This window comes from Geotrypetes seraphini, chromosome 7 (genome assembly GCF_902459505.1).
Source record: "Geotrypetes seraphini chromosome 7, aGeoSer1.1, whole genome shotgun sequence".
Classification (NCBI taxonomy): domain Eukaryota; kingdom Metazoa; phylum Chordata; class Amphibia; order Gymnophiona; family Dermophiidae; genus Geotrypetes; species Geotrypetes seraphini.
Genome location: NC_047090.1, coordinates 112942466 through 112955326, shown reverse-complemented (window position 1 = coordinate 112955326; position 12861 = coordinate 112942466). Strand labels below are relative to the sequence as shown.

The window sequence follows — 12861 nt, the reverse complement described above, 5'->3', positions numbered from 1 at the left end:
ACACATCGAGTAAAACAAAACAAAACAAAAAAAGGAATTACTTTCAGTGCTGTCCACTGGTCAACATTAGTAGCACTTCTCGGATCCATTGTAGAGAAGGCAAATGTATTGCTATGAGCTAAATAATGCAATAAATTTCCATAAAACCCATTAATCAATAAAGACAGCTTCTAGACTCTGTAGAAAATAGGTGGCAGTGCACATAGGCTTTTAAAACTGCTTAGGTACCGTTTTTATTGAAAGTCCATTTGGAGGAGTGGTTGCTCCCCTTGCATCCTCCTAACCATGCCTCTGGTATTGCCACTGATAGTCACTGCCAAAAAGTGAGAGATGTATTTGGCTAATCTGGCCCACCTTTTTTCGGTTCTGCCTGCTCCTCAGTTTCTGGTCTGAGGTACAAGCTTATGCTAGCAGGATTCTGGAAGTGCATTTATCACTTATTTGTTGATGTTACAGTTCAACCTTGAACATTTAAGAAACGTGCTCACATACTAACTTAATATCTAACTATGATGGCCTACAAGTCTATTCTGACAAACTGGAGACTTTAAATGCTACTACCCACATTGATATAATGGCACAATTTTATTTATGCTGTGATGGTTTTGGCATACTATAAAGCAGTGGTTCCGAACCCTGACCTGGAGGACCACCAGCCAGTCAGGTTTTCAGAATAGCCCTAATGAATATGCATGGGGCAGATCTGAATGCCTGTCACCTGAATCTCTCTCATCTATATATATAGATATAGATATATATATATAAATATATATAGATATATATATATAGATATCTATCTATCTATATATATATATATATGGATGAGAGAGATTTGCATATAAAGGAGGTGACAGGCATTCACATCTGCCCCATGCATATTCATTAGGGCTATACATATATACATACATACATGAGGGGTACTGAAATGTTCTCAGCCCAACCAAGAAGAGAATGATGTGCATATAAGTTCAATCAATGATCTGAAACAATGTCAAAAAACAAAATTTTGTTTCTGCAAATTGGCACTTAATGAAATAAGATAACACACTTTTCAGCTACAGTGGCAAAATAACGCTTAGCACTCCCTCGTATATATATCTGTATGTGTGTATATATTATATCTGTGACCTGCTGAGCGAAAAAGTACCAAAAGTGGGATTACAGACAACAGAAGTAAAGGCTAAAGATAAAGAAGAGATAAATTGTTACAGATAAAAGTTGGTAGGAAATTTGATCTTAGTCTATAAAAATCACGGTCAAAATTTTTTATCCTGAACTTCCTATAGATTACAGAGATATACCGTATATACTTGAATAAATACCAAGATTTTAAGGCCAAAAAAAGTGGCCAAAAAATGGGGGTCTCAGTTATATTCAAGTCCTCCTACGTCTTCTGTTGACACCACCCCCTGAACCAGCAGACTACCCGCACATGCACCCCCTCCCCCCTACAAACTAGCAGTTTTGCATTCCCTTCCCTCCCTCCCTCTTTCCCTTCCCAAACAGGACAACTAACCCACCCTCCTGGACCTAGACCTATCATACTTTCCTGGTGGTTTAGCGGTGTGTTTGGCCAGGAGAGAATTCCACTCCTAGCCTTGTTTCTCTATGGTAAAATGGTTGCCAAAACTTCCAGCCACCATAAGTCTCGGCAGCATTTTTACTACAGAGAAAGCATGGGCAGGAGCATGTGGGAATCACTGCTAGACCAGTGGGGAGCTCCAGTAAACAAACCTGAAAATAACAAACCTATCACAGCACTGGAAACTGAAATGCAATTTCCCAAAGCTGACATACTGTATTGCAATTAATCAATTCAGAAACAAAAAACAATTTTCTCTACCTTTGTTGAATGAGCATTGGTTTGGTCCCAGTGTGTCCTGCTTTTCTCTGATTTTTTCTTATCATTTTCCAGGGTCTCCTGTCCTTTTGATATTTTTTCTCTCTGTATGTCCATTATCCACCTTTCCTCTGCATGCTTATCTATCCTGTCCAGTGTCTTCCCACTCTTATCCCTGTCCCTATCCTCCTTCCATGTTCATGTTCCATTCTCTTCTGTTTTCCTATCTTACTCTGTCCAGCATCCCCATTTGTGTCTATGCTCCATCCCAAACATCATTTGTCTTCCTCCTATGTCCAGCATCCGCCAGTCCTCCAAAGGCCACTACACAGAATGCTGAAAGCTGCCCCTCTCTCTCTGACTGGTGAGGCCAATTCTCTGCCAGGTCTCACTTCTCTGATGCAACCACCTGTGGGTGGTCCTGCTGGTCAGAGAAAGGTGGCTTTCAGTATCCTCTGCTGCAGCCTTTGGAGGACCAAGGGACAAGTGAGAGTGCCAGACCCGAGTAAAGAGGGGGAGGAGAGGAAGGAAAAATTCAGCTTTAGGCGGATCCCTACCACTGGGTAGCCCTGGGCATTTTGTTGGGCTCACTCAGTGGCAGCTACGCCCCTGATATATGGATATCTGCACTTAGTGCACTATTTTTAACTCTCCACTCTTATTAAGTTTAAAAGCTGCTTTATCATTTTTGTGTATTAATGCCACCATCAAAGTTCCAATTCTGTTTAAGATGGAGCCCATCTTTCAAAATAAGCCCCAGTTGCTTACAAATTAAAGACTTTCCCCTCTGTACTGCTGCTCTGGATGATCAGAATTTCAAATCTCCTACCTAGAATGCCTAAAAGATTGAACCTTCCTCCTGAACCTTCCAGTGATTGTTCTTTGCTTTCTTGTTTATGATATTTCTTCTTCTGCTAAGCAGGCTCAGTGCATTACCTACTTTTAATTGTTTCAAATTGCTGAAGCTCCTTGTTGATTGCGTACTACATTTTAAAGATACAAAGAAAATAAATAGAGCTGGATTCACATTTCCTTATCATGGGAAATATCAGGTTAGAGAAAGATGAACAAAGCATGAACCTAGAAAACAAACATAAATGTACTGAACTTACTGATCTTCTCTCTCGCAAAACAGCTGCCTCTGCTGGATGGTTGAACCTAAACTTATGAACTTTACCAAGGATTACAACGGCACCTGTTAAAGAAAACATCTATAAAAATAATAGAAAGTTCTTGCAATCTTACATAAGAATAGTCTTACTGGGTCAGACCATTGGTCCATCAAGCCCAGTAGCCCGTTCTCACAGTGGCCAATCCAGGTCACTAGTATCTGGCCAAAACCCAAGCAATAGCAATATTCCATGCTACCAACAGAGGGCAAGCAGTGGCTTTCCCCGTGTCTTTCTCAATAACAGACTATGGACTTTTCCTCCAGGAACTTGTCCAAACCTTTCTTAAAACCAGCTACACTATCTGCTCTTACTACATCCTCTGGCAATGCGTTTCAGAGCTTAACTATTCTCTGAGTGAAAAAAAAAAATGTGCTCCTATTGGTTTAAAAAGTATTTCACTGTAACTTCATCGAGTGTCCCCTAGTCTTTGTAATTTTTGACAGAGCAAAAAATCAATCCACTTGTACCTGTTCTACTCCACTCAGGATTTTGTAGACTTCAATCATATCTTCCCTCAGCTGTCTCTTTTCCAAGCTGAAGAGCCCTAACCATTGTAGTCTTTCCTCATACAAGAGGAGTTCCATCCAACCATATGCTGGACATTTAAGAAATTTTATAAACTGTAAAAGTGCCTCAATAAAATTACTTCATGATTAAAAGTATGCACAGTGCATTTAGGTGTACACTTACAAGCATCTTTAAGTAAGCTTGTTCATGGGAGGAATTTGGCAGAAGCATCAACAAATTATGGAATTTGTGCATACTCTTTCTATATAAGCATTTACAATTGCTCTTGAGCAGGCATAACTACTTACACCTTCAATATAGGTGTGGCTTCAACATCTGTGCTAATATTTTATAAAGACAATTATTAAGGACTCAATTCTATAAAACGGTGCCGAAAAATTGGCACTGCTAAAACTATTCTATAAATGGCATTTAAAATCAGGCGCCATTTAGCATTTGGCACAAAGACCCGCGTCCACTTTGAGGTGTGAGGATTTGCACCAAGTGGAACCTGGTGCAAATTCTCACACCTAAATTGCACGTGGATCTCTCTTATTCTATAAAAGCGCACATAAAATTCCAGGAATGCTCCTGATCTGCCCATGCCCCTCCCATGGCTACACCCCCTTTCTGGATCCATACTTAAATTTTACGCATCGATTCCAGTATCCAAAAGTGCATGCATACATTTTAATTAATGGCAATTACAGTAGACTGATCATTGATTATTAGTGCCCAATAACTGGCTTGTTATTCAATTAAGTTGTGTGTGGAAATTGGGCATACACCCAAATTTGTGCACAATTTTTAGAGCCATGCATAGAATTAGGCTATAAATGTCTTTATAAAATCAGTTATATGCATACCCTCTCGATGTTTGGTTTCCCACAAGGATCTTCATCCAAACTATAAAGTTCCATCATTACAGAACAGACATTACAAATTCTAGAATAATATTATAAGGGTACAAAGAGTAGATAACACTAACTTACTAATGCTCATACACATAACCATTAGCCCACTATGCCTGGAATAAATTATCTGAGTTTGTCCGCCAAGCCCCTTCCCTTGTTTAAAAGAAGACTGAAAACCCACCTTTTGATATAGCCTTCAATCCATAACCCTACTCCCCACTGCCCATCAATCTCTGTACAGCACTACGTACGTCTGGTAGCGCTATAGAAATAATTATTAATAGTAGTAGTAGTAGTAGACTAATATCAAAAAGTAGGAAATGCAAACTCTACCTTGTGATAAACGACAGGAACCTGTAACTTCTTGTCCATTGACACTGCAATGCGCTCCTTGGATTACCTGCAGTGTCACTGTCCCACATTTGTTGTCTATGATACAGTGGTCCTTCTCCATCCACTGACCATGTAACACTGGAAAACCATCATCATATTTTATTCAATTGGAAATTAAAGAGACTTTCTAACAACTGAACTGTGCTCCTTTGAACATCTACACACATGCACCGGCTTTCTGAAAGGTAGGGGCGATAAGAAATCAAATCTTCACTTGCAAAGGATAGCTTAACTGTGGTATGTTTCATGAAAATAATTATTCATGCAACTTAGACTAGTGTTTTATATGCATAGTTCTGTCATTTTCATTATTTGTAACAAATATTCTTATCTCTATTTCTTTACTTTTGACACGCCCTTCTCTTTGTATTCCAAAGACTGGTATTTCATAGACCACTTTGTTGTGACATTTTTCTTCTTTCTAACCCAATGAACGTTATGGAAATTAAAAAGAATTATATAAAAGGGTCGTGAAATGTCTGTCTTTCTGTTTGAGGGCAAAATAACTAAAAATTTAAATGGATGAATTTGGCATGGGACAGATTGGATTACGAGTTTCAGAGAAATGAGGCCTCCCCCCTCTAATAAACCAGTGCATTTCTTTGGGAGAACTTCTAGCTTCTGTAACATAGAACCTTACATAAAGTGAAACATAATGGTTAGGGAATATCCCCTTTCAAATTATCTTTCACTATTCTTTAACCCCCTGGAAACTACCTCCCTACAAATGTCCCCCCACCTTGTAAGCTTCTTCTGCTTCCAACAACTAACCCCTGCAACTGCCACTTTTCCTCATAAGTACCCCCAGATACCACAAACAGAGATCCATACATATACAAACACATGCTTACCACACAAAGATAGATAGATACCTAGCTGCAATGAAATGCATTTTAAGTTATTCAGATACGTATTTCATTTTCTTTATCATCTTTGCTTTGAAACTTTCTGACCAAATTGTACTGCTTTCTTATTGGTTGGTATGTGTGCTGCCAACTAATATCTGTTACCATGAGTAGGGAGACTAAGGGCTCCTTTTACAAAGGTGCGTTAAGACCTTAACGCACGGAATAGCGAGCACTAAAATGTTGCGCGCGCTAGCCACTGCCACCTCCTCTTGAGCAGGCAGTAGTTTTTCAGCTATTGCGCGCTATAGCATGCGCTAATCCAGTGGTGTGCACTAAAAAAACGCTAGTTCACCTTTGTAAAAGAAGCCCTAAGAGCTAGATGCACTAAAAATTTTGCATGCAAATGATTCAAGTGGAGGTTCATCGTAATCCCCCTATCTATCGTCCGGTTGATGTGAGAGTGCAAAATATATGTGCCATTAAAGAAAATAGCCAAGCAAACGTTAGTGAATCAATCGCTTGGCTATTTTGCATGGGGATTTTACATATTTGCATGGCCGGATCGGAAAATGGGTGATCGAGAGGAAAAACACGCAGAGGGCCATTTTGTGAATCGGGTCGGTTAGAAGCGATCGTCGCTAAACCTGTTTTCACAGGTTTAGCGACGATCGACGAATCAGGGCCATAGTAAATGCAGCCTTGTACTTTTTAAAGAAGCATACAACCAGAGCGCTACTCAAGGAAGCAACTGCTTTCCATTGTATTTATTTGCTTTTTTTTTTTACTTCATCTTCCCAAGAGAGCACAGAATGGATTACATACACAATATGAGTATAAGACAGCAGTAAGATAAAAAGGACACATATTAGATTACAAGACTCGTAATACAAACACAAAAGGGCTCCTTTTATCAAGCTGCAGTAGGCGGTAAACGCGCAGAATACCGCGCGTTCAACCGCCTGCCACGCTAGTCGCTAACGCCTCCATTGACGAAGCGTTAATTTTTTATAATAATAATAATAACTTAATTTTTCTATACCGCCATAGTCAGGCGACTTCTAGGCGGTTCACATTGAAAGAAGGCTGGACAATCAGCGAATAACAATAAGTCTGAATACAATACAATAAGTCTAAATAGAAAGCTTGAGAGAAAGAAAAGGCGTTTACAGAGGGGGAAATCCTAGTGAGGGAGAGGACAGTTTAGTCAATGAATTTGGTGCACTGTAAGTCAGATTGGGTTCATTTATGTAGTTTCTCAGCCAGACTTGCTGTCTGTTCGCTTGGAATTTAAAGGTTCTATCCAGGAATGATTTGATCCAGGAATGGTGTGCCGCGGGGGTTAGCGCGTGATGAAATGTCTGACGCGCTAACCCCCGTAGTGCACCTTGATAAAAGGAGCCCAAAGACTTGTACAGATTCAATATGGTTACAAACAGTATCCACATTTTTTATTATTTTTGTGTACAGAGAGAAGTTCTCATAGCTTTCCAGAAGCTTAATAATCCTTCCAATGATCTAATGGATGGTGAGATTTGATTTCATAGTCTAGGTATGAAATGGGAGTAAATACGCCTACAGGCATTATCTAATTTAAGGGATCGTCCTGAGGGTATGGACAGCCATCTCTCTTAGAGATTGACCAGGAACATAAATTGGTAATTTAGCTTCAGAAAATGAAGATCTGCCAATTTCTTTCAGGTGAGCTCCTTTTGGAACAACCTAAGGTTTTATTGTCTTACCAACATCCTGCTCTTGGTCTGAATCACTTCGGCCAATTCTGGTTGTTCCTTCCTACAACAAAGGAAAATCGGCATGTTCAAAAAAGACAAAAAAATAAACAGAAACCAAATATCAAAAATAATTGCCTATATAATTCTGTACTGAATGCAGGAACACACTGCCCTGACGCTGAAAACACAGTCTTCATTGCTTCAGGACTGAGAACAAGCATGCATCTCGGGGGTTATCTGGTTTTTCATATTCATAGCCATGCAAACCTCAAGCTAGCTATTAAAACTTGGTATATCATAAGATTTCAATTTCTATATTTTTCCCCAAAAATATTTAACGCACTGGGATGCAATATTCTTATTTTCATATGGATTTTCCTACAATACAGCCATGACAAAAAAAATTCTATAATTTTAAAATTAGTATAAACAAGTGATATTCTGTGCAGATAACAGTTTTGGAAAACTATTTTGATAAAACCTAAGGCTTCTATTCGTAGATGTTTATAAATTGTAAATTTTGCAGCAAATTAGGGTTCTCTGAAGGTATCAAAAACTGGGGCTTTTGTGACACAAGTACTGTATGCTCGTACCTTAACACTTAACCTTTGGGAACGCCCATGACTCGCCCATGTCCCTCTCATGGCCATGTCCTCTTTTGGGTTGTGTGCAGGAAAAGAGATCTGTGCCCCCACTCCAATTAAGCCACATTTAGCATCAATTAAGCAACTGGTGTGCATTTCCTCATCAAGTGGTGCACAGATCTTGGATCTGGGTACCAATCCCAGATCTGGGCGACTTACATAGAAATTTAGGGGATATATAAAGATTTTTTGAAAAACAAAACCCACCACATATTTAAATTTTTGTGCATCGGGGTTGTTGTGTTAGTGTTTACCAGGTAAAATTAGAAGCTCTAATTATACCTCAGAATCTGCTACGAAAGATATCTGAAAAATAGTGGCAATTCTGTTATCAGGGTGCCCACATTTCCATGCCCTTTGTACATCTTACGCACGAAGGTGCCAGCTGAGTGCCTACATGCTATTCTATAAACAGCATATTTTACTTTACCTAGACCATCAATGCAAGGAGGGATTCATATGGGATGGGGGCTCTCAATTATACACATAACTTACAGAACACTGGGCGCCGTACATGAAGAAGGACATGGTACTACTCGAAAGGGTTCAACCTATTATATATGCCAAAACATACCACTTATTAGGGATAGTGCACCTACTACCATCAGCTATTATAGTGTCTTATAAGAACTAAACTCAGGAAAAGGCCTCAGAATCGGAGCCTACGCACAGTCTTGATCACAGACTGAAGTTGTCAGCGTAGTTTTTTTAGCTCCTTAGCTCCAGTCATAGGCCAAAAACCTGAGAATGTGTATTAGTATTTTTTAATAATTTTTATAAATATTTTTAATACTTTTAAATATTCTAAGTAACTGAATGTTATTTTAGTAGATGCAACTATTCCTAAGTTTATAAATTGAAAGGACACACATGAAAGGAGATTGAGATAAGTGCTCAGTTGCTAGTTTTTTCAAAACTTAGGAATAGTTGCATCTACTAAAATAACATTCAGTTACTTAGAATATTTAAAATTATTTATTCAAAAAAGTATTAAAAATATTTATAAAAATTATTAAAAAATACTAATACACATTCTCAGGTTTTTGGCCTATGACTGGAGCTAAGGAGCTAAAAAAACTACGCTGACAACTTCAGTCTGTGATCAAGACTGTGCGTAGGCTCCGATTCTGAGGCCTTTTCCTGAGTTTAGTTCTTATAAGACACTATAATAGCTGATGGTAGTAGGTGCACTATCCCTAATAAGTGGTATGTTTTGGCATATATAATAGGTTGAATCCTTTGAGCCACTTTGGGTGACACCTTATAAGTTATTTGACTACTCGAAAGGGTCCAGAGAAGAGCGACTAAGATGGTTAAAAGTTTGGAGGAGCTGTCGTACAGCGAAAGATTAGAGAAACTGGGCCTCTTCTCCCTCGAACAGAGGAGATTGAGAGGGGACATGATCGAAACCTTCAAGGTACTGAAGGGGATAGACTTAGTAGACAAGGACAGGTTGTTCATCCTCTCCAAGGTAGGGAGAATGAGAGGGCAGTCTCTAAAGTTGATAGATTCCGTACAAACATAAAGAAGTTCTTCTTTACCTAGAGAGTGGTAGAAAACTGGAACGCTCTTCCGGAGTCTGTCATGGGGGAAAACACCCTCCGGGGATTCAAGGCAAAGCTAGATAAGTTCCTGCTGAACACAGACGTAAGCAAGTAGGGCTAGTCTCAGTTGGGTGCTGGTCTTTGACCGGAGGGCCACCGCGTGAGCAGACTGCTGGGCATGATGGACCACTGGTCTGACCCAGCAGCAGCAATACTTATGTTCTTAACACTAAGGGCCTGTTATACAAAGCCGCACTAGCGGCTGCTGCGCAGTAATGGCCCCGAAGCCCATAGCGATTTAAAGGGCTCTGGGGCTGTTGCTGCGCGGCTTTGTAAAACAGGATGTAAGTTACGCACATCCCTGCCGTCTTTAGGTACCCAGTCACTTCAGTATTATTAAGGACAGTGGTGAAAATATTTTATCAAAAGCAAAAAAAACACTGCAAACTAATCAGATCACCATTACTATCAAACAGTACTCGTCTTACAACAACCAGGGGAAGAAAAGTCTCAGAAGTGAGGGTCTCATGGCACTCTTCCACTTTCCAATCATTAGCATAAAAACGTCTCACGTTCTTAAATGTATTCTTTTTGCTTCTTTATTACAAATATTCAGGTACATTAGATAGAATGTGAGCCCGCTGGGACAGATAGGGAAAAATGCTTGAGTTCTTGATTGTAAACTGCTTAATACACCTTGTCCAAGCGGTATATTAAAAAACCAACAACAACTAATGCCCATTAACCAGACATATTTAGGAGCCCTCACTTAGACCAGGTCTATGGTACATGTAAATGTACAGTACACTGTTACGAGTATTTCATGATGTCATCTGGGCGCCCAGGTGCAGTTTCGAAATAGGCTCCCACTGTACCTTTCAATTGATCACTTAATGAAGAGCAAAACAGCAAGCTCACAATTTGACCCTCGGGGGAAAGGCTATCACAGTGATAATTTCATCTCATGCAGGAGTCTACAGTATGTCAGGCTAGGCTTGTAAGATATTATTTGCTGAAGTTCTTAGCTATGTATAAATTATTTGATAGTTGATTTTACTTCTATTTTAATGTTTGCTTATACCGTAATGTATTTTAGATCATGACTGTTGAATTGTATTTGCTGGTAACTGCTTAAGTGTGGATCACAATTATTTTGCACTGTTTAAGGAGGAGAGGCTTCATTTCTGGATCTTAGACCTTAATATGAAGGAGCAACAATTCTGAGCAACAATAATAATGATAAGAAGCGCTGCTGAATGTGGTAATAAAGGGGATAACCTTGTGTCATCAAAGGCAGAGGCAGAAGCTGCAGTTTTGCCATGAGAACATCCCATCTCGAGTTTCAACTTGAATTTACGTATCAGTGGGAGCTGAAAAATGAGCTACACTCAGCCCCAGCACAAATACAGAGGGGACATGGCACCAGCATGTTCAACAGTTTCATTTTTTTGTTTCATGTTTGTTTGACCACCATTTGAACTAAAAATCCACCAAGGCAGTTTTCTTTTTTTCTTTTTTTTTTTTATTCTTTATTCATTTTCAATCTTACATCAAGTGTACAAACAGTGAAACAATACAATTAAACACATCACTTGACAATCTTTCTAATTTATCTTACAACACATAAAATTACCACCCTCCCCTCCCATCATTCCTCTATTTCCCAATATGAATATTAAAAAATATACCTCCCCCCCTCCCAAACATTAGACGGTATAAATTTCAATAGAAAATGGTGTTTACTCATTACAATAAGAAGTTAATGGCTCCCAAATTTTATTAAATTGTTGTATAGCTATTGTTCTTTCCATTTTATATATGTGACATAATGAGTTCCACCAGAAATTATAATTGAGTCTACTGTAATTTTTCCAATTACTTGTGATGTGCTGAATGGCGACTCCTGTCATTATCAATAAAAGTTTATTGTTATTTGATGATATTTTGCTCTTTTTCCTCATTGACATACCAAATAGTACTGTATCATAAGATAATGCCACATGCTTTTCCAATAAACAATTTACTTGATCCCAAATTGAGTTCCAAAAGGCTAAGATAAAGGGACAATAAAACAAAAGATGATCCAAAGTCCCTACTTCAAGATTACAGTGCCAGCATCTACTAGACTTTGAACTATTTAACTTTTGTATTCTAACTGGGGTCCAAAACGCTCTATGCACCAAGGCAGTTTTCAAAGTTAAATTGGATCCATAATAGTTCTTCCACAGTCTTACTTTGATGTTTTCTAACACATTTTCTTTGAAAGCCCTACAAGTTTGTTGTCAAAAAATGTATAGCAAGTTTGGGACTCTAAGGTGGAACTATATGTTTACCTTCTTGCAGCTCACAGGATAGTAACAGATATCAGAATTTAAAGAGGGCTAAGCACAGAGAAAAGAAATGCAGGATCTAGAAGCGAGGAAAGAGAAACAGAAGTTAGAAAGATATTAGTGTGAATGAACTGCAGGTTAAAAACGCATGCTGACGAGCTGTTAGTAAAGGCTTTGTTTCGTGAAAACGAATGTTTCAGAGGCACCTTAGACAGCTGCAGACATTAAGCGGGTGTAGTTTGAATAAAGGCTCAGACAGTATATCAAAAATTTAAATTTAAAAAGGACTAGTTAAAAAGGGAATGGCAATATTCAAAGAACAGGATGGAGGTAATTCTATAACTTGGCGCCACAATTTATGTGCAGAAAAGCCGCGCAGAATCCTAATCCTATAACAGGATCTGGGTGCTAAAATTCCAATATAGAATACTAGCATTAATTGGCATCGACACGCCTTCATTTAGGTGCACCCACTTCCACCATGCGTACGTGGGCACGCCTAAATGCAGCTGATTTAGCACGTAACTTCCAGTATTCTATAACAGTGTTTGTCAACTCGGTCCTGGAGTACCCCTGTGCCAGTCAGGTTTTCAAGATATCCGCAATGAATATGCATGAAAGAAATTTGCATAGAATGGAGGTAGTGTATGCAAATCATGTTTATGCAAATTCAATGTGGATATCTAAAAAAATACATAAAACCTATTTAACGCGACCAGTTCCTTCCCAAGCTCCACCTACTACACTGTCTACTCCTTATCAAATCTAAAATGTTCAAATTGCACAACATGTTATTACCTAATTTCACGGCAATTCTTATGTAATCCATCTTTATATCTAATCTAATCTAATCCTTAGGTTTGTATACCGCATTATCTCCACGTTCGTAGAGCTCGACGCGGTTTACAGTAGGAGAAATAGGAAGGAACTACAACAGAG

The 12861-nt window shown here is 38.9% G+C and overlaps 1 protein-coding gene across 1 annotated transcript in view; it reads right to left on the bottom strand.

Moving 5' to 3' along the window:
- STARD9 (StAR related lipid transfer domain containing 9) overlaps window positions 1-12861 on the bottom strand; it is a 224778-nt gene that overhangs the window by 86501 nt on the left and 125416 nt on the right. Inside the window, exons 17-19 of the mRNA XM_033951109.1 lie at window positions 7414-7465; window positions 4767-4904; window positions 2953-3035 (exon numbers count right to left, since the gene is read on the bottom strand). Of these exons, the coding sequence (XP_033807000.1) occupies window positions 2953-3035; window positions 4767-4904; window positions 7414-7465 (273 nt within the window). The remainder of the gene's footprint in view (window positions 1-2952; window positions 3036-4766; window positions 4905-7413; window positions 7466-12861) is intronic.